Consider the following 21,794-nt stretch of genomic DNA (forward strand, 5'->3'; position numbering starts at 1 on the left):
ATGAGTGAACTCCCATCCTTGAGCCCTGTGGGGCCCTCAGGACTCCAACTAAGCAAAGGCCCCCGGGGCTCCTCGGAGGGGGTTCCTGCAGCTGCATCAGAGTCTCGGCACAGCCTGGGCGTCTTCCACGTCTCCTACAGCGTCAGGTAAGCAGGCGACGCCTACTCACCCCTGTGCAGGCTTCTCACTGATAGGGGGCATGTTTGGAGGCTTTGGCCCCCTCTTCAGTGGATCGAGGTGGAGAGAAGGGAGGGAAGGGCTGCCAGTGAAAAAGGAGGAACAAGGGTGCACGGCCCCTCCTCGTGCCACAGAGGACCTGGCAGCTACGCCGAACACGGCAGCTGTGCCCGGCCTCGTGCCCCTGTGCCCCTTGCCCCTTCCCATGTGTCCCCCTTGTGTACGATCTGTTTGATGTGGACGGAGAGGGCTTGGGGATTGGGGTGCTTGCAACAGGAGGTGCAATAAAGACTGGTGAAAAAATGCAGGGTCAACTGAAGGGATAAGCATTGTCCTGCTTGCCACCTCCCAGCCGGCCAGAGAGCTGGAGCGCGGAGCAGCGGCCGGCGGGTGCTTTCCAGAGGTGACCCTCGGCCGCTACTTGCCAGGGTCCGCAGAGGAGGACACTGAGGCTGAAGCACGCTTAGCGACGTGTCCAGACATAACTGGCATCAGTGCTGGGGGACAAAGTGTGGCCCCTTCTAAGACCCCACTCTGCTTTTCCCTCGTGGGATTTCCTTTAAAGCTACCGCGTCGGGCCCTGGTGGGACATCGCATCTCGTCGGCAGCGGTGGAACAGGCAGATCCTCAAAGATGTCTCCTTGTACGTGGAGAGCGGGCAGATCATGTGCATCTTGGGGAGCTCAGGTAAGCTCTAAACTCTCGCTGAGGATTCAGAAAAGGCTGCGTGGCTTGACTTGAACTCCATAATGAGGAAACAGGTTTAAGTTGTAGCAGCGTTCCCAATAGGCTTGATATTGGAATGAAATCTAATGACATGTCTGACTGTGAATGCAAGCAACCTGGTACTATTGTGAGACATTTAGAAAGATCCTTGAAAAAGTCCTGCCTAACATGTAGGTTAATTCATATTTCTTTTTTTTAAATGTATTTTTATTGGTCTCAGAGAGGAAGGTAGAGGGAGAGAGAGATAGAAACACCAATGATGAGAGAGAATTATTGATCGTCTGCCTCCTTCATGGCCCCCCCACCCCCCGGGGATTGAGCCTGCAACCCGGGCATATGCCCTGACCGGGAATCGAACCATGGCCTCCTGGTTCATAGGTTGATGCTCAACCACTGAGCCACACTAGCTGTGCTAAATTTTCTTTTAATAATTATAACATACTTCTTGAAAAAGAACAAAAGCTGTTGTTTCTATAATAACTTGTTACTCGTTGCCTTCCTTGTGTAGGATAAAAACGGGTGGCATGTAGCACACAGCCAGGAATTGAACCCACCTTCTCAGAGGCGTGTCCCACAGGCCAATATTATGCTTCATGCACATCTCAGGAGGACATGGGTGGGGTTCTGGGTCTGGGGCTCATGGGCTGGTTTCTGATGATCCCTAATCGTGGTTCTACGACAGTGTCCATCTTTTTACGCTGAACATGGATTCGCAGTAGATGCGAGTTCCACAGGAGTGGGAGGTCTCTCCCTATCTTCCTGCTCTATCTTCAACAACTAGAACAGGGCTGGGCACATAGTAAGTGCTTAATAAATACTTGTTGAATCAATAAATAAGCAAATGAATCAATGTTATGCATTACTCTTAGTGTTTCATAAAATGACGTTATTTCATCGGTGTTTTATCTACAGCAGCATTATTTATCAAATCTTTATTAGTGAGGCACAAGATGGCTTAGGTGTTCAAAGTCTCACTAAAGAATGGTCAAGTACAAGTTTGCCTAGGGCAGTGGTCGGCAAACTGCGGCTCACGAGCCACATGCGGCTCTTTGGCCCCTTGAGTGTGGCCACAAAGTTTCAATCACACTGTACGTGCGCGCCCACACGTGTTATTTTGTGGACGAATCCGGCCCGCGGGCCATAGTTTGCCCACGGCTGGCCTAGGGTCACCCAACACTCCAGGGAAAGGTAACTGTATTTCACTCATTATTTGCTATCGATTAGGACGTAGATTCTGTGCTGCCTGTTCCCTCGCAGCAGACTAGTTACAAACGATTTCTGTCCTTTTAGACAAGATAACCCCAAAGGTCATGGTTTTATTGCCCCGTATGGCATTAACCTTTTTTGGTTTCTTTTTCCCTTTTTTATTATAATAAAATATACATATTGGAAAATTTCACATCTTAATCATTTTTAAGTGCACAGTTCAGTGGGATCAAATATCTAGGGTGTCCCCCAAAAATGTATACACACACTTTGAATAACTATAAAGGCAGTGTTTATTAAAATACACTTAATTTTGAAAATTGAGCTATCAGCTGTTACAGTGTGTTTACATTTTTGGGGACATCCTGTGTTCACAGTATTGTGCAACATACGGGAAAATGCCCTCTGTGTTTGGCACAAGGAAGTCGCCTTGATGACCGACTGTAGGGAGGCCAGTTTCGATGCAGTGATGGGACTGGCATCCAGGCTCCTGGATTCAGAGCTTCTGTCAGAACTGAGATTGGACCCCAGAACTGTAAGGCCAGGGAGGCTTCCAGCTAGATATCCACATACACGGTCCAATAAGGTGACTGGGACACTTCAGGGCACATCTTGAAAGACAGCCCTATTAAGTCACCTTTGTTTCTTTGCAATCACTGTCCTCTCTCCCCACATTGACGTCTACCCAAACAGGTTGGGGCTAATTCTGAGCTTGGTCAGTCCTGAGGTAGAAAAGAGGATGACTCTATGGAAGTGTGGCTTCTTTTTTTAAAAAAATATATTTTACTGATTTTTTACAGAGAGAAAGGGAGAGGGATAGAGAGTTAGAAACATCGATCAGCTGCCTCCTACACACCTCCCACTGGGGATGTGCCCGCAACCAAGGTACGTGCCCTTGACCGGAATCGAACCTGGGACCCTTCAGTGCGCAGGCCGACGCTCTATCCAATGAGCCAAACCGGCCAGGGAGGGAGTGTGGCTTCTTTATCTTTGTATCCCCCCAAAGCAACAAGCAGTTTCCTTACAAATATTTGAACAAAAGATCTTCACTTTAGGGTTGCACAAGCCATCCCATCCAGGCAGCTTGTCCACTCCAGCTCTCCAGCGGGAAGTTCTGAGCAACAGCCTGCTGGGTTAGGCCCAAGGCTGTTTATACCCCGCAGAACCGGAGGACTCGATAAACTAGTGCTTTTCAAACGCTAATATGCCTGGGATTTACCCAGGGAGCTTGTTAAAAAGCAGCATCTGATTCAGCGGCTGTGAGCAGGGCCTGAGAGTCTGCCCGCTAAGTGCCCAGGCGATGCTGATGTTGCTGGTCCCCAGGACACACTTGATTAGCGGGTTCCAGGCAGTGTCCCCTACTTTTAGGAACCACCTGACGACCCCAGGGGGCCACAAAAAGAAATTCAGATGTCTTAGGACCAAGTGTTTCCCAAAATCCTGGCTTTCCTTTTATTTTGAACGTATATTGTCCTTTCAGTGGGAACCGGCTTTAAAAGCAGATAAACAGGCGAAGACCAGGATGAGGGAAATGGCTGAGCCTCCTGTCACTCAGGCGACAAGCAGGAAAGGCTCATTGGTGCCACCAGAGTTTGCCTTAGGAGGCTCAGGAGAGAACAAGTCAGGCTGGACCCTGACTGGTCCCCAAGGCTCTGGGAAGCTCCTGGGTGCCCCGAGGCGGGGCTTCCTCCAGGACCTTCTCTGCTCGCCCCCAGGCTCCGGGAAAACCACGCTGCTGGATGCCATGTCCGGGAGGCTGCGGCGCCAGGGGACCTTGCTCGGGGAGGTGTGCGTGAACGGCCAGGCGCTGCGCAGGGACCAGTTCCAGGACTGCTTCTCCTACGTCCTGCAGGTGAGCGCGTCCCCGCCCGGCCCGGGCAACGTGGTCGGGGGCCACACTGATGCCTCCTCTCCCGCAGAGCGACACTCTGCTGAGCAGCCTCACGGTGCGCGAGACGCTGGTCTACACGGCACTGCTGGCCATCCGCGGGGCCTCCCGGGCCTTCATCCAGAAGAAGGTGGGTGCCGCCTGTCCACCTGCCCAGCAGCCCGGGCTTGGGGCCAGGGCTTCCCAGGCCCCCCAGCAGGGGCACCCAGGGGCTCACCCCCACTGGCTTTGCACCCACTCTTCCCTCCATTCCCCCCTCTTTCCTCTCCACAGCCTTTTTTGAGTCTAGACCTGCACGGCCCAGTGTGGCAGCCGCTGGTCCCACGTGGCTTTGAGCATTTCATGTCCTAATTGAGGTGTGGGGTGATGTGGCGAGCCTGCACGGCCATGGCATACTCAGCCCCACATTGGGCGCCCTATGTGCCACACCAGCACGGCCAAGGGTGAACCTGGGAGGGGGCAGTTAAGGATTTAGAAAAGACAAACAAGAGAGTAAAAGCTGGGTCTAGGTGGGACGCTGTCCTCTCTGATGGAGAGCTAGCGACAGCACCACGGACTACAAGCCATGTCTTTATTTTAATAGCCAGATTCCACGAGGCAAAGTAAGGGCGTGGTCAAGATGTTTACAACAGTCTGTGGGTTTTGATCCTACTCAATTACATGCACCTGAACTCTATCAAGCCCACATCACTCAGGCACGTGGGGCCACGTGTTCGGACCATAGGTTCAAGCTTACAACTACAGCTGTTGGCTATCATTGTGCTGGGAGGGCTCTGCCCTCCAAGCTGGGACTTGCACGTGGCCATGAGAGGACTGTGCCCTCTCATCAGTCCGAGGCTTGAACCTGTCAAAACACAGTAACCGCTCTCCACAGGGTGAGTGTGCCATACACACGGAATTTTAAAAACAGTCTGAAAAAACAGAACATGCTGGTTTATTTATGCATGTTTCACCTCCCTCTACTGCTTTGTATCTGTTTAGATTGTTCCTTCTTTTGGTCAAAGCTCCATCTACGCTGTTGATCCCACCCCTGTGTCCTCCGGAACACTGCCCCTTTTACTCCAATCTAGTTTGTTTGGTTATTGTTTTTGTTTTTTTTTTTAATGCAGTGCTCTCTTTTTTCATTAGAGGTGTATGGGAACAAAGCTCACTACCATATAAATCGCTGTTCTCAGTTCGTCCTTTCTGCTTTGCCCAGGGCCGCTACAGGGAGGGGGGCTTGGTACGGGGAGAGCCAGAGCTGGAGATCTTTGGAGGGTCTGTGGAGAGGGGCTACGCTCAGGGAGAAAGGAGAGGGAGGAAAAAGCAACAACCTTGTGATTAGAGAGTCAGTAAGGAATCTTTTTAGTTGTTGTGGGGAGTTGAGAATTCGGAGTAAGGAGAGGTTTCAGGGAGCTGCAGGGTGTAAGATAAGTAGACTGAGGAGAACTGGGGGAGAAGACATGTTAAGAAGTGTGGCTGTGGTTTATAAGCTGTCTCCTTTTAAGTCCTTACAGAGATTCAAGGAAAGATTGGCATTACTTTTAATGACTTTCGATAGCTGGATTCTAGTTCTTTGATGCAAAACCACGCTGAGATTGGACCACAGGGGACCACAGGTCTTATTTGGGTTACATAAGGGAAATCAGGTTTATTTCAGACCAAATAGGATTTTAAAAACCTAATAGAGTTTTGAAAACCAAACATTAAAAGAACAAGCTGTGCTGGGACTGTGCCTTTGGGGGACTTTTCTGTGTGGGTTGGACTGCCTGCAGCATCCGAAAGCAGGCGTCCAGTGACATCTCCACCGTTTCCTGGGGAATTTCTCGGGAGCAAAGGGAAGCTGTTGTTGTTGCTCTAAGGACTTTTTAAAAGACAATTCATCTTGTTTATTTTAATCAGCCGCATGTATTATGTTGTGATTAGAACCAAGTTGGATTTTACTGTGATGGGTGGTGAGGCTGAAAGTGGCCGGAGCACTCAGGGAAGCGTGTGGCCTCTCCTGCGCCACCCTCTGGCTGAGAGTGGGAACAGCCGCTCCGCAGTGACCAGCCTTCCTGGGCTCTGTCCCCCACAGGTGGAGGCCGTCATGGCCGAGCTGAGTCTGAGCCACGTGGCCGACCAACTGATCGGCAACTACAACTTCGGGGGAATCTCCACTGGCGAGCGGCGGCGGGTCTCCATCGCAGCCCAGCTCCTCCAGGATCCCAGTAAGTGGGACACGAACTGCTCCCGGGTGTCTTCCACGTCAAGCCCTTTCTTCATATGAGGCCCTTTCTCCACGGTCTCCATTTGCAAAGGGGTTTGCACAGGTTTTTCAAACCAAAGACCCAGTTTTCTTGAAAGTCCTATGTAGTTCCTGATACTCTTTCCTCATCCAAGTTCCAAACAGCTCTTGGACTCAGAAGCACTCACTTGTGTTTTATTTTTTATTTTTTTCATTTTATTGATTTTTTACAGAGAGAAAGGGGCAGGGATAGAGAGTTAGAAACATCGATGAGAGAGAAACATCGATCAGCTGCCTCTTGCACACCCTCCACTGGGGATGTGCCCGCAACCAAGCTACATGCCCTTGACCGGAATCGAACCTGGGACCCTTCAGTCCACAGGTCGACGCTCTATCCACTGAGCCAAACCGGTTAGGGCAGTGGTCGGCAAACTGCGGCTCACGAGCCACATGCGGCTCTTTGGCCCCTTCAGTGTGGCTCTTCCACAAAATATAACGAGCGGGCACACGTACAGTGCAATTGAAACTTCGTGGCCCATGCGCAGAAGTCGGTATTTTATGGAAGAGCCACACTCAAGGGGGCAAAGAGCCACAGTTTGCCGACCACTGGTTAGGGCCTCACTTGTGTTTTGATGTTCGGGGATCCTGTCCTGTGCACCCGCACTTCCTCCAGGAGCAGTACCACTGTGTCTGCTGGGTAAGCCATGAGCTTTGGTGTGACTGGAAGTATTTATGAAATGGCAGGAATTAAAGCAGGATGTGGAGGGATACACTTAAAAGTGATTGTGTTGAGGGAAGGGCTATCAAGATGGGTAGCTTGTCACCTGGCCCCCCTGCCTGGTTTGGTCACTCTCCCCATCACCTGGGGAGACTGCGCCTCTGCAGAAACCTGGAAGAGGACACGGTGCCTCTGGATATTTTTCTCACCGGGGAGACCATGACTGCCTGCCCTCCCGATGGTGCCAGGTCACTGAAGGCAAAGAAGAGAGATGCTCTTAAGAGCCCTTGCCACTTTTGGGGTATAAATAAGTGACAGTTAAATTCTCTTAAAAAGCCAAACACGCCCTGGCCGGTTTGGCTCAATGGATGGAGCATCGGCCTGCAGACTGAGGAGTCCCGGGTTCAATTCCGGTCAAGGGCATGTACCTAGGTTACAGGCTCCTCCCCGGCCCGGCCCCGGGCAGGAGGCAACCAATCGATGTGTTTCTCTCACATCGATGTTTCTCTCTGTCTTTCCCTCTCTCTTCCACTCTCTCTAAAAATCAATGGAAAAATATCCTTGGGTAAGGATTAACAAACAAACAAAAAAAGCCACTTCAAACCTGGTTTTATGGGTTTGAGGTTTTTTGCAGTGCAAAGACCTTATTAGTGTTGAAAAGTGCAGGGCATGAAATTCGGTTGTGTTTGAAGTAGCCTTTTAAAACTACATGGTGCCAGCCTGCCAGCCCTGTCCTCTCAGGTCCCCCAGTTGGGGCCCAATGGTCCATAGAACCATGTGCGAGTGAGGCTCGGGAGCTGGGAGTTAGGGCCTCCTAGGCCGGGTCCTTTCTCCCGGGCTCGGGCTGAAAGGCAGCTTGCATGCAGGTGCTTCTCACCGTGCACGGATCGGATGGGGTGAAACAGCTGGAACGGTCCAAATGCTGAGTGACTCTGACGTCTGCCCCTTCTTTGCCGGCAGCGATCATGCTGTTTGATGAGCCGACGACAGGCCTGGACTGCATGACTGCAAACCAGATCGTCGTCCTCCTGGCAGAGCTGGCCCGCAGGGACCGCATCGTGATCCTCACCATCCACCAGCCCCGCTCCGAGCTCTTCCAGGTGCGGGGGCACGTCTCTTGTTCCTGCTCAGCTCGTCCAAGGTGGTGCATGTGTGTGTTGTACTGAGGTTACGGGGTAGAGGTTAGTTAGTACTCGCCAACCAGAGCAGCTGGAGCCAGTAGCTCCTGATATGGGAAGGGCAGAGGGAAGCTCACTGCCTTCAGCACCTGCTCATTTAATCCACACAACCGTGAGGTGCATGTCAGTCTTTCCGCCTTACAGAGAAGAGTGAGACTTAGAAACGATACAACATTGAGCCACGGTCACACAGTTAATAAGAAACTGGAATTGGAAGTCCAGTTGGCTTCAAAGACTGTTTGTTTTTCCCACCAAATCACAGTTTTTTCCCCAAAATCTCAATTTATCCTCCAAGGACCCTTTTAGGGATCTATTATTTGCCTTTTATAGATGAGGATCTAAGATTAAAAAAATATATTTTGTCCAAGGTCACTCACTCACTCAGTGGCTCGACTGAGACTCAAACTCAGGTCCATTGATCAGGCCCAGACGTGATGCTGGGCACAGGCTGGATGCTCAGGGGCACCCACGCCCAGAAGAACAGGGGGTGCATTTTGCGTGTCTTCCTGGGATGCAGTAAGAATACTGATGCATGGCTGAGGTCATCGAAGGACGGACTGCTTGCAGCTTTTCTCATAAGGGTGTGCTAACTTGATTACACACTAATACCGTCTGTTGTCCAATCAGCTCTTTGACAGAATCGCCATTCTGAGCTTCGGAGAGCTGGTTTTCTGCGGGACACCGGTGGAAATGCTTGAGTTCTTCAGTGGCTGTGGCTACCCTTGTCCCGAACATTCAAACCCTTTTGATTTCTATAGTAAGTTTTTCAATCACAGTCCCCACCATGAGAAATGACTTTATCATCTCAGATTTCTGCCTGGATGACACCAGCACTGCTGGATTTTATTTTTGCATTTGTTTTGGTGTTTTTAATCGTCAAGAAATTAATTTGTCTGGGTCAGTGAACTTGCCATAACCTATCAGAATGAAATGGGGGAATCTCTTTTAAATTGGGGCATGCCTTCTTGGTCAGAGAAAAATGAGCTGAGCTTCTGAATTCTCCCATACAGTCCCCGTGGGGTCCTTATGGCCCTGGTGGTAGTTTTAACACATTCTGATTTTAAAGGTGGGCATTATCAACAGGTGTTATTCTGGCGGGATGAAGTATTGATAGTACTCAATGGTCGGCAAACTCATTAGTCAACAAAGCCAAATATCAATAGTACAATGACTGAAGTTTCTTTTGAGAGCCAAATTTTTTAAATTTAAACTATATAGGTAGGTACATTGTTATTAACGTAATTAGGGTACTCCTAAGGCTTAGGAAGAGCCACACTCAAGGGGCCAAAGAGCCACATGTGGCTCGCGAGCCGCAGTTGGCCGATCACAGTCCTAGACCAATGATGAAACCTAGATTATTAGCCATTGTGTAAATATGTGCATTTAAAAACACATGGGTTATTTCTTTGGGGAAAATATTTTAGTGGATCTGACATCAGTGGATACCCAAAGCAAAGAACGGGAAATGGAAACCTACAAGAGAGTCCAATCGATTGGATCTGCCTACAGAGAATCAGCAATTTATCACAAAACCTTGGAGAATATCGAAAGAACAAAACACCTGAGAACATTACCAATGGTTCCTTTCAAAACCAGAGACTCCCCTGGAACTCTTTCTAAACTGTGTGTTCTTTTGAGGTAAGAGACTCACCCCATTTTAGGTGCTTCTATCCACCAACAAAAGAACAGGAATTAAAACGGGGTTGTCTTTCAGGAGAGTGACGAGAAACTTAATGAGAAATAAGCTGGCAGTGGTTATGCGTCTGGTTCAGAATCTGATCATGGGTTTGTTCGTCATTTTCTTCCTTGTACGGGTCCAGAACGATGTGCTCAAAGGTGCTTTCCAGGACCGCGTGGGTCTCCTGTACCAGTTTGTGGGTGCCATGCCATACACAGGCATGCTCAACGCAGTGACTCTGTGTAAGTGCCATGCCCAGGAGGTGCGCCCTAGAGCTGGGGGAGGGGGGAGCTCCTCTCTCCCTGAATATCTCCCATCTCCCGCTGTCACTTTGCAAGACTCCACCATTATCAGGGTATTTCTCTGGGGAAATACCAGATTCTCTCTCTGGGGAAAAGCAACTACTGAGCTACTCACCCTTAGTGTATGACCAAGTGCATGTCTGAGGGTCCCTGAGGATCCAGGGAAACATAAAGTATGAGGTACTGATGGGCAAGGTTTGGAAAGGTTATCCCTGGTGTCCTATCTTGGCCATTAGGATGTGCAGTCCAGGGGGCCCAGGTACCTGGCCAACTTTGTGCTGTTACCTTCTTCTTGAAGCCCATTTTAGGACCTAATTTTCAAAGTCAGTGGGAATTCGGAAACAATACCTAGTTCAGTGATGGCGAACCTATGACACGCGTGTCAGAGGTGACACACGAACTCATTTTTTTGGTTGATTTTTCTTTGTTAAATGGCATTTAAATATATAAAATAAATATCAAAAATATAAGTCTTTGTTTTACTATGGTTGCAAATATCAAAAAATTTCTCTATGTGACACGGCACCAGAGTTAAGTTAGGGTTTTTCAAAATGCTGACACGCCAAGCTCAAAAGGTTCGCCATCACTGCCCTAGTTGCTTGATGCTCTGTGCCAAGGTCCTGCACAAAGAGAGGACAGAGTGGCTCGCATCACTCATTTGTGCCCCTTTTGCAATCGTATTCTTGAATTGGTGACACCCCTTCCCCCACATTAGGAGAAGGAAATACATTATGACAAATTTGCAACCGCACTGTAATTCAGATAGAGTGTAGATTTCTAGGGTGGAGTTAATCATAACTCCCTGGATGGCAGCTCCCCTCTGTCGCTGACTTGAGAGCCCAGCTGGTCCTCACTGTCCAGCTCCAGCAGACCTCAAGCGCAGCTTGGGCTAGCCCGCCCTCCCTCAGCTGTGTGGTGACCGACTGTTCTGCAACCTGCCTTCCGTGCCCAGTTCCTGTGCTGCGAGCGGTCAGTGATCAGGAGAGCCAGGACGGCCTGTACCAGAAGTGGCAGATGCTGCTGGCCTATGTGCTGCACGTCCTCCCCTTCAGCGTCATTGCCACCGTGATCTTCAGCAGCGTGAGCTACTGGTAAGGGGTGTGCGCCGACCTCCTGTGGGTCCAGCCAGCCAGTGGGACCCGGAGAGGGGGAGCTCCAGGGTAGAGAACCCTGAGTTTCTTTGTAGTTTCCCATCGGCACTGCTGTTTAGTAGGAATATTAACGTGCTTGATGACCGGTGGAGTCCCAGATCCCACTGCAGCAAGTGTGGACTATACAGTGTAAAACCTTCCTGAAATTTGTAAATTGCCACATACCACAACATATCTGGCCCTGAAGTGTTTCAAATAATGGGGTATGGACATAAGCAAATCTTCAAATAAGTTTAATTCAAGAAAGTTTAAGATTAGTTTTACAAGGAAGTTCGACCACGAGACCAGGAGTTATATCGCTAGCTATGATGTGCGCTGACCACCAGGGGGCGGCGCAGAACGAAGGAAGGCCCTGGCTGGCGGCTGGCAGCCAGGAAAGGGAGGCCCCAGCCGGCAGCCAGAAGGCCCTGATTGGCCCTGGTTGCCAGCCAGGCCTAGGGACCCTACTCATGCATGAATTTCATGCACCGGGCCTCTAGTATAATAATAATAATAATAATAATAGTAATAGCTAACATATCGAGCACTTGCTTTATGACAGGCACTGAGAGCTTTAAATATATTATTTCATGTAATCCTTGCAACCATTCTATAAAGGTGATATAATTATCCTTGTTTGTAGGCAAGGAAACTGAGGCACAGTGGCCTTCCCCATCTCACTTCCATCATCCCAAGTTAATTACAGATGAGACCAAGAATCTACTTGGTTGGGTGGGGGGAGGGGCTCTTGGAGGTTTTATGGAGGAGAATTTGAGAGACAGCAGCATTTCAACAGATGGAATCAGGAACAAGGGCCTAACAGGGGAAGGAGTAGCAGGGGCGTAGGTTCAGAAGCAAAAACACAGAGAAATTTCAGTTGCACTGTGGGGAATGAAGGGTTGGGAGAAGTCTTGGAAAATCTGACTGCTGGCCATACAGCCCAGTAGGGGAGGTGCTGAATGCCAGGCTGAGGGGCTGCAGTGGATTTGATAATGGGACGTGGGAGAGGTTGGGTGAGCCCCAGCATTAGGGTAGGCGGCTAGCTTGGGTAGGAGGGGTGCTAGCAAGGCAGAACGTGGTTATTTGTGGAGAAGCCAGGAGAGTCCAGTACCCCTACTCATTGTAGTTGGCTGTGACTCTTCCTCTGAGAGCTGAAGGAGCCGTGAAAGGGAAAAGGTAGCTGTCATTGAGCTGGAGCCAACAGAGACAACTGGCAATAAATGGTCTCAATGTTGGCTCTGTTCCCAAAAGGCCTTTCAAAGGGGAGTTTTATTTGCCCTGCAAACTCTTCTCTACCACTAACCACCAAGAACTCGTTTATAGAAGGCAAGCATGGTATTTTTCTTAAATGATAACGCTTGGAGAGAAACTAAAAACCTTGTGTGTTTTTAGGACTCTGGGCTTGTACCCCGAGGTTGCCAGATTTGGATATTTCTCTGCTGCTCTCCTGGCCCCCCACTTAATTGGGGAATTTCTAACTCTCGTGCTACTTGGAATGGTCCAAAACCCAAATGTGGTCAACAGTATAGTGGCTCTGCTCTGCATTGCTGGGGTGCTGGTGGGTTCCGGATTCGTAAGGTAAGCTACCACAAGTCAAAAGAATTAGATTGTATGACTTGTTAATGATCACCTGATAGTGATTATTATTAAGAAATTCCAGAGAAGAGCTATGTGACACTAGTTAAAGATAACACCTTATAGACTGGGGTATGTATAGTGCTTGCTAACCATTATTGTGTAGACTTTAAACTGTTCAGTATTTGTTCAATAAGATGTCTTCACACAGAGAATCAGGAACTGACAATTTAGGCACGTTATCAATATGATTCACATGTAATAAACTATTATAACAGGAAGAAAAACAATCCAGAAAAACCCACAGCCTATGTTACAAGCTAAATAGCGCACATTTAGTTCATTTCTGCTTCTGCATTGGTGAGTCTCTATTCCAGTGCTCAGCCCTCACTTTCTTTTAGGAAGTAAGAAGAGGCAGGTAAGAAAAGAGCCTATGGGATCACAGACTGCAAGAAAGCATCAGAACTAGGACACACAACAAAAGTTAACAGTAATTAGCTCTGGGTGACATATTTTTATATGTCATTCTTTCACAAAATATAGGAAAGGATTCCTATATTTTGTGAATTTTCCATACCAGACAGGCATCATTTTATAACCAAGAAAAAAATAAATATAAATATAAATAAAAAAGAAAGAAAAGTAGCATAAAATAAGGGTTGCCTGTCTTTCATTTGGTCAGACTATTCCCAGAGCCTACTGAATTTCATCTCTCTCTCTTTTTTTCTTAAGGAACATAGAAGAAATGCCCATTCCTTTTAAAATCTTCACTTATTTTACATTCCAAAAATACTGCTCTGAGATTCTTGTAGTCAATGAATTCTATGGACGGAATTTCACTTGTGGTAAGTATTTTATTTTGGAATATTATTTATACATGTCACTCTGAGGAAGCAATTTCTGGAGGGAAATGCACTTTTAAAATAAAAGATATGTTTTGTAATAATAGACTTAAAACTTTGTTTTGAAATAAAAGCTTAGTAACATTTTCTTTGGTTTTTAAAAAGAAATAAGCAGTGGTCAAGTTAGACACCTGTCAAAGGTCAATAGTTTAAGCTTGGGTAACTCAGTTGGTTAGAGCATTGTCCCGATAAACCAAGGTTTTGGGTTTGATCCTTCATCAGGGTACACATAAGAATCAACCAAAGAATGAATGAATAAGTTCAACAAATTGATGTTCTCTCTCTCTCTCTCTCTCTCTCTCTCTCTCTCTCTCTCTGATAGATAGATGATAGATAATGACAGACCTGATGCACTGAAGTAAACTCTAGCATATTCTGATGGAATCAGTTTCTACCAGCTGGTTGAAGCTGGGTGCAGTGGCTTCTTATTCCCCAAATGTCCATAGTATAGAGCCGAGTAAAGCCATTTTTGGCAAAAGGCCATCCCCCACCCCATGAGAGGGCAGTGGGAGCCTAACAAGGTCCCCCTGGCCATTGGAAATCCAGGCCATTCTCTGAAGGCAACTAAAGAACAGGGCAGAATGTCATAGTTGTTTTAAATATCTTTAGGTGAGAACAGCAGAAATCTTTGGATATTCAGTGCTAAGTGATCCTAAGTGATTATGATTTTTACCAGTGCTATGGCAATGAATATATACCCCAAACGGAAACAAATCAATTTCCAACTTCAAATGGAGCCAAGGCCCAGAACACTCATTATTGCTTCATCTAATAATGATTCCAGGGCTGTGTCAAATGTCTGTGTGTCTCATGAAGAAGGGTACTTAGCAGGGTGCTAAGCACTTAGTGGGCATTTGGTAAATACTTGCTTACGAAATTACTTTTTTTTAAAAAATATTTCTTTATTGATTTCAGGGAGGAAGGGAGAAGGATAGATAGATAGAAACATCACTGATGAGAGAGAATCACTGATCGGCTGCTTCCTGCACACCCCCTACTGGGGATTGAGCCTGCAACCCAGGCATGTGCCGTTGGCCGGAATCGAACCTGGGAGCCTTCAGTCTGCAGGCTGATGCTCTATCCACTGAGCCAAGCCGGCTAGGGCACGAAATTACTTCTTAATCACCAAGTATTTACCAAATGCCCATATCTCACAATGTCGATCTTTTCCCTGGCAGGCAGCTCAAATGGTTCTGTGACAGCTAATCCAATGTGTGCCTTCAATCAAGGACTCCAATTCATTGAGAGAATCAGCCCGGGTGCAACATCCCGATTCACAGCAGACTTCCTGATCCTGTATGCGTTTATTCCAGCTCTTGTCCTCCTAGGAACAGTTGTGTTTAAAGTGCGGGATCATCTCATTAGCAGATAGTAAAGCACGTTGCTGTGAGAATGGAACTGAAGCTCCTAGAGGTGCCTGGCTGTATTGAATGTCTGAAATAAGAATGCCTCCTGTTTCTGTCTTGACAGTACATCTGAAGTCTTTTAAACCATTAAGACTCCTTTTGTGCTCTTGGATCCATGAGGGCTTGAATGCTATTCCAAGTTGTAGGGACATGTGGTATTTAGAAATTGTGACTAAGCCAGTCCAAAATGTAGATAATAATACTTCATAAAGTTATGGAGACTGTACTATTTGTTTTCTTTGCTTTAGAGAGAAAAACAGGTCGGTTAAAAAATTATGCTTACGTTTGCTAAAGGATTCAGTAAAAAGAATCCTGAATAGTTAGCAGAAAAGGGAGTGGTTAAAGCAAAGCATCATGCAGAATTGGGTAAGAATGTTTTCATTGTTATTTAAAAACTCATAGTTATGTGTACATGTCCACGTGAGGGTTCTGAGTTACCTGATGACATCGAGAGGATGGTGGACAGATGCTGGATGAAGACCACTGGTCCAGAGCACTCAGTGATTTTATGGAGGGTTACAATGAGAAACTGCAGGAATGGCTGAACTGAGAACACAGCACATCAGGCACACCTCTTGTAATGTTTTTAAAGATTAGCTGGCTATTTTCACTTCCGCTTAGTTTACTTATACAATTAAAAGTAAATATTATTAGATAAAGTGTTTGCACTGAGAAATGACATCTTCAAGGTTGGGGAGCAGCTATTATTGAAAGTCCATGTAGACAAGATGCTCAACGGACACAACATTTACACTCAGAAGAATAGGGTTACACACTGGGAGTTCATGAGCTGTAAAGAGAAAGAATGCTGATGAATACAAACACCTATATTATATATTTTTAGGGATCGAATGTTGTACATAGTTTGTATATAAATGGTATATACGAAATGACTATCTTTCTGATTGATCTTCAAGAAATTCATGTATAAGTCTGAAATAAAACTGTCTCAATGTTACCATGGTAACTCTGAGTGAGAATATCTTAGAAAGCACAAGAACTTGTTCAGTTACTATGACCCAACTTGTAAAGAATGATAAATTATAGCATTTGAAATGTCTCACATTATTGTAGGAAAGATCATTTCATTAAGGAAACCACAGTAAAATTCTATTTCTTAGAACAGTATTTAAGGATCTGGAGACATTGGTGAATTACCAGAATCGTACTGTCAATTTTTATAAAAGGTCTTTGACACTGATGATTATGGTGTAATAGTTACATAATGCCTCACAGATTATATATGTCACATCAATTATAGACAATTCTGGAGATGATAATCTATTAAAGTAGTTCAAAGAGAGTTCCACAGGAACCTCTTTAGAAATCACTGATTTCAACTTACTAAAGATATGGGTGCACAATGTAAGTGGAAACATTTTCTATTCATATGCAGATGAATTTCATTCTAGCTCAGAAACACTGGGAAAATTGACATAGCACGTGACTTCAAGCTATTAAATGTTAGCGATACCATCTCTGAGAAGCATAGTGACTTTCACGATGTGACAGTTTGTGTCTTAAGTCAAAAATGGACATGATGTATAAGAAAATCAAATTATATAATAAAAGCTCCTATTACTATTGTGGAATGAGCTGTTTCTTCTCACCAAGTCAGTGGTGTTTCTGAGAGCATCACGTTCACTGTTAATTTAAAGGGAGTCCTTTCTCCACAGCACCCAGGCCCAGCACCTGTCAGCTCCTTCAGCTGAGGTTCCTTGGAGCCATGCTGCAAACCTGCTCCCCACAGTGCTGGAGCCTTGCGTACTGCAGCTAGTTTAGGACGTCTTATTTCATGACAGTAATCAGGCAGCTTGCTGTGCACTCAGATGCTGCTCCTCAGCCTTGGTGTTCTTGTGGTTAGTAGGGGTGCTTATTTGAAGCTGGGTGCATGGCATGGTAGGGTCAACATATTTTACAGTGGAAATGGAAGAACACAAAGTAAAAGAACTTTCCTGATTGGTAACAGCAATTATACTTACTCTAAATTGAACGTGGGTAGCAGGTACATGAACCTATAAGATTGAGGCTTCTTATAAGCTATCCTACCTTGGAAATAATCTTGGTTATTACCAAGTCATCAAGTTTTGGTCTGTTTATTGACAACATCTCCTTAAAACTGCCTGTTCTTCAAAAAGTTATACTTAACATATGTCAGAATCACTGGAGGTGCTGATAAAAAATGCAGTTTCCCGAGCCCCGTTCCAGACTCACTGACTCTGTATTTCTGGGTGTGGGGCTCAGGAATGTGCATTTTAAATAAGTACTACGGGTGCTTTTTGTGCCTCACCATTAGAGTAACATTAGGTGCTTGTGAAAGTGAACCCAATTCCCGTTTCCTACCAGCCACAGCTGAGAACTCCTTAGAGGAGGAATGTGTCTAATATGAGCACTTAAGCTTATTCATAACTGTTACTACATGCTCTTGCTTTCATATTCCTGAAAACACGTAAGCACAAACTTATCAATGCTGAACCAAGGATATGTTTACTTAACCATGGTAGAGGTAGGTAATAGAAGATTCTTTTTACTTAAAAAAATACTACACATAGTTAATACAATTTTTTCCCCTTTTCAAAGATAAATATCCTGGGGTGGCACTAATACAAGAAATGCACTTTTCCTTTAGCAAATTATACATCTTCCTTTTTTAAAAAATTGTTTAAAGTATTACATGTCTTAACTTTCTTCATTTATTACCACAACAGCTAGTTTATTAATGAGCTATTATTAATATTACTAGAGACCCAGTACACATGCATGGGTAGGGTCCTTTGGCCTGGCCAGCAATCAGGCGATCGGGGCCATCTCACCCAGTCCCGATCAGGGCCAATGGGAGCTGGCTGGCCAGGGAGGGACCACAGGAGGGATCCAGGGCATGTCTGGCCCTCTTGCTCAGTCACCATCGGCTGGACCCCAGTAGCAAGCTAACCTACAGGTTGGAGCGTCTGCCCTCCGGTGGTCAGTGTGCTTCATAGCAACTGGTCAAGCGGTCGACCAATTAGTTGGACACTTAGCATATTATACTCTTATTATATAGGATTTATTAATAACACAAGAATGAATTCATTAATGACCTAATATCAATAAAATAATCTTACTTGTACCAGTATTTGGGAAATAAATACACTGTAGCTGAGTTAGGTTCAAGAATCCAGCTCAATTTGTTTCCAAGACTTGGAAGAACTTTTTTTGTACTGTTCCAGTTCCTAAAACAAAAATATACATTATAGTACTTTAACAAATCAACTTTAACAATTAAACTAGGCATCTTAAAACTCCCTTAGCAGTTTTTGATATAACAATGTATCCTTTACAGCTTTATTATTCTCAAAATTTCTTGACAATTATTTTGTAAATGATTATACTTAGTATTTATTTACTAGAATGTAGCCTTTGGAGTTTCTGGGTAGCGTAAGCAGCACTTAGAGATGAATTTAATAAAGTTTCAGACAAAATTATATTCTATATAGTATATAAGTTCATTCAATTAATAAAATAAAGTATTTGTCATATATTAAGTATTGAAAAGTGACCTTATTTTTAATTGTTCACTATTCAACTCTTGTTAAAACCTGCTTGAGCCGAAACCGGTTTGGCTCAGTGGATAGAGCGTCAGCCTGCGGACTGAAGGGTCCCGGGTTCGATTCCAGTCAAGGGCATGTACCTGGGTTGCGGGCACATCCCCAGTAAGAGATGTGCAGGAGGCAGCTGGTCGATGTTTCTCTCTCATCGATGTTTCATACTCTCTATCTCTCTCCCTTCCTCTCTGTAAAAAATTAATAAAATATATTTTTTTAAAAAAAACCTGCTTGAAGTTAGCTAAGTATCAATATTTAAAATGTATAGATCTTTTAAAAAATATATATATATTATTGATTTTTTACAGAGAGGAAGGGAGAGGGATAGAGAGTTAGAATCATCAATGAGAGAGAAGCATCGATCAGCTGCCTCTTGCACACTCCCTACTGCGGATGTGCCCGCAACCAAGGTGCATGCCCTTGACCGGAATCGAACCTGGGACCCTTCAGTCCGCAGGCCGACGCTCTATCCACTGAGCCAAACCGGTCAGGGCAACATATAGATCTTTTAACCCACAATTCTGCCTTAAGAAATTTATCCTATAGGATAGTATAGAAGAGCACAAGGGTATAAGCAGAAAGATATTCACTGCACTGTGTATATTGACACACAACTGGAAACAGATTAGAGGAAACCTTTGGAGCAGCAGTCACCAACTGGTGATCCACGGACCACTGGTGGTCCTATGAGGTCCAAAAGGTTGGTGACTGCTGGTTAAGATGATCTCCCAGTAAAGGCTGATTACACACACCAGCACTCACTCACACGTGGCTTTACAGCCAGCCAGCAAAAAGGATGGCAGTCACATGTGAAAACAGCAAGTAGATGGAGAGAGAGCAGAACACTTCCATTTTCCATTATATATACTTGTAAATCTTTGGATTTTTTTTCATAATGAGTATATGTTACTCTTTTTAAAATTGCATTTTTCAATTATAGTTTACATTCAATATTATTTTGTTTTCATTTCAGGTATACAGTGTAGTAGTTAGATAATCACATCCTATATGAAGTGATTCCCCCAATATTTCCAATACCACCTGGCACTATACATAGTTATTACAATACTAGAGGCCTGGTGCACGATTCATGCACCCTGCAGGATCAGGCCAAAACTGGCTCTCTGACATCCCCCGAGGGGTCCCAGATTGCGAGAGGGCATAGGCCAGGCCGAGGGACACCAGTGGTGCACGATCAGGGCCAGGGAGGGATGCGGGAGGTTGACCAACTAGGGAAGGACCGTGGGAGGGCTCCAGGGCGTGCCCAGCCTGTCTCGCTCAGTCCCCCATCGGCTGGACCCTAGCAGTAAACTAATCTACCAGTCGGAGCGTCTGCCCCCTGGTGGTCAGGCACGTCATAGTAAGTGGTTGAGTGGCCTTAGCATATCATTAGCATATTATGCTTTGATTGGTTGAACGGATGACCAGATGACCAGACAGTATATTAGGCTTTTATTATATAAGATTATTGACTAAATTCCATTTGCTGTACTTTACAACTTGAGACTATTTTGTAACTATTACAATTCACAAAATAAAGATAAATTTAGTGAGAGTGGAAATCCTGAGTGAGACCATCAACATGCAAAAGGGACCATCTCCAGGAATGCCTTCTCCTAGCCTCTTGCCTGTTGCTCAATGTCTAACTGTACAGAGTAAAATATTATTTCAGATAAGCAAAAAGTGGTTACTCTGCAAGATAAGGCAATCACTGCCCTTTGACTAACATAATTAAAGTTCATAGTTGCTGTAAATGGAAAAATCCTATTCTCATTTTCAGAAAAATTACAGACTACCTCATTCATAGCTATAGTCTAAGTCATTAAAATTTAAATGTTCCAAGTTTCAAAACTATATAAGACTTTGGAAGAAGTTTTATACTAATAACTCCAAAGTAGTCTTTACAGCATGCTTTATTTTTTCTAATGAAGTTAATTCAGTTCACCAGTTATCTACCACTTATGGTTTCAAAGATTGTTAACTCATAAAATAAGCCACAACAATTACTGGGCATCGCTTTGGGATTCTTTCTAGTAGTATGTCCCTTCTGCAGTCAGCAAACTTAGAAGAATGGGCTGGTCATACAGGCCACGCCAGAGGGAAGATAAAGAATAACTAACTAGTATGACACGGAATGCACCATGTCCACTGGGCCCTTCAGTACTGCTATCATGTGAGCTCAAAATAATGTGATAATAGTTTAAAGGAATAGCCAAGTAAGAGGGTTTTCTTTACACTGCAATTCTTTTTAAAAAATATTTTAAAATTGATTTTTAGAGAGGAAGGGAGAAAGAAAGAGAGAAACATTGATGTGAGAGAGAAACATCCCGCACACCCCTCACTGGGTATCAAACGTACAAACAAGGCATGTGCCCTGACTGGGAATGGAACCGGCACCCTTTTGGTTCACGGGACCATGTCCAACCAACCAAGCTATACCAGCCAGGGCTAGTCCCTGCTTCCAAAAATCGACTTGCTTATAATCAGTAGGCCTATATTTTAAACACACACCCACACTGATACATGTTTAGGGAGAATACAGAATTTAGTGAGGTATCGGTGTGGTACAAGAGTTGAGTGAACACTGACATAGGTATTGTAGGACTGCTTTCCAGTTCCACTAAAAATTCTTATGGTTTTAGGTCAGTTAGAGAGATGGATTTGACTGTGAAAACTCATGATACTCAGAAATACCCTAGCCCTTTAACAATACTTATGTAATAAAAGGTCATTATGCACGATAAACAAATACTCTTATCAACAATGGCAGTTAGTCATTGACTTCTAGGTAAATATTAATTCAGGGATGACTTCCAACTAATCTCTATAGCCAAGATATACACATAATAGGAGTTACTCAAGGTCATTTTACTTTTCTTACAACATGCCCCTCACTTTTTGAAATTGAGGTATAACTGACATACAACATTATATAAATTTTAGGTGTCCAACATAATGATTCAATATTTGTATATATTGTGAGGTGATCACCACTATAAGTCAACATTTGTCAACAAATAGTTATAGAATTTTTTTCTTGTGATGAGAACTTTTAAGATCAACTCTCTTAGCAACTTTCCAATATGCAACACAATATTATTAACTATACTCGCAAGCTGTA

General features: G+C 45.1%; 2 protein-coding genes across 3 annotated transcripts in view; one reads left to right on the forward strand and one right to left on the reverse strand.

The window, feature by feature from the left end:
• On the forward strand, positions 1-15,226 carry ABCG5 (ATP binding cassette subfamily G member 5). Its single transcript, XM_006083413.3, has 13 exons — positions 1-146; positions 743-864; positions 3,825-3,961; positions 4,029-4,127; positions 6,054-6,186; positions 7,882-8,021; positions 8,727-8,856; positions 9,524-9,737; positions 9,814-10,019; positions 11,032-11,170; positions 12,602-12,787; positions 13,517-13,629; positions 14,865-15,226. The coding sequence occupies exons 1-13, from the start codon at positions 1-3 to the stop codon at positions 15,056-15,058; spliced, it is 1,959 nt and encodes a 652-aa protein (XP_006083475.1). The 3' UTR covers positions 15,059-15,226.
• DYNC2LI1 (dynein cytoplasmic 2 light intermediate chain 1) overlaps positions 15,089-21,794 on the reverse strand; it is a 26,640-nt gene continuing 19,934 nt past the window's right edge. Inside the window, exons 13-15 of one of the 2 annotated variants that reach the window (XR_002827154.1) lie at positions 18,194-18,301; positions 15,531-15,882; positions 15,089-15,334 (exon numbers count right to left, since the gene is read on the reverse strand). Coding sequence is in view for 1 of the 2 variants with exons in the window: in XM_014447772.2 (XP_014303258.1) it covers positions 18,239-18,301 (63 nt within the window). In the remaining variant the exon portion in view is untranslated. Of the gene's footprint in view, positions 15,335-15,423; positions 15,883-18,193; positions 18,302-21,794 lie in introns of those variants that run through there. The other variant, XM_014447772.2, reaches the window with a different exon arrangement.

Source organism: Myotis lucifugus, unplaced genomic scaffold (genome assembly GCF_000147115.1).
Source record: "Myotis lucifugus unplaced genomic scaffold, Myoluc2.0 scaffold_6, whole genome shotgun sequence".
Lineage (NCBI taxonomy): Eukaryota > Metazoa > Chordata > Mammalia > Chiroptera > Vespertilionidae > Myotis > Myotis lucifugus.

Excerpts from the sequence above, each read along its gene's own strand:
- ABCG5 (XM_006083413.3), top strand. The coding sequence starts at position 1 with ATGAGTGAACTCCCATCCTTGAGCCCTGTGGGGCCCTCAGGACTCCAA. Across the intron at positions 8,857-9,523 it reads AAACCCTTTTGATTTCTATA|TGGATCTGACATCAGTGGAT; the intron begins GTAAGTTTTTCA and ends AAAATATTTTAG. Across the intron at positions 12,788-13,516 it reads GTGGGTTCCGGATTCGTAAG|GAACATAGAAGAAATGCCCA; the intron begins GTAAGCTACCAC and ends TTTTTTCTTAAG.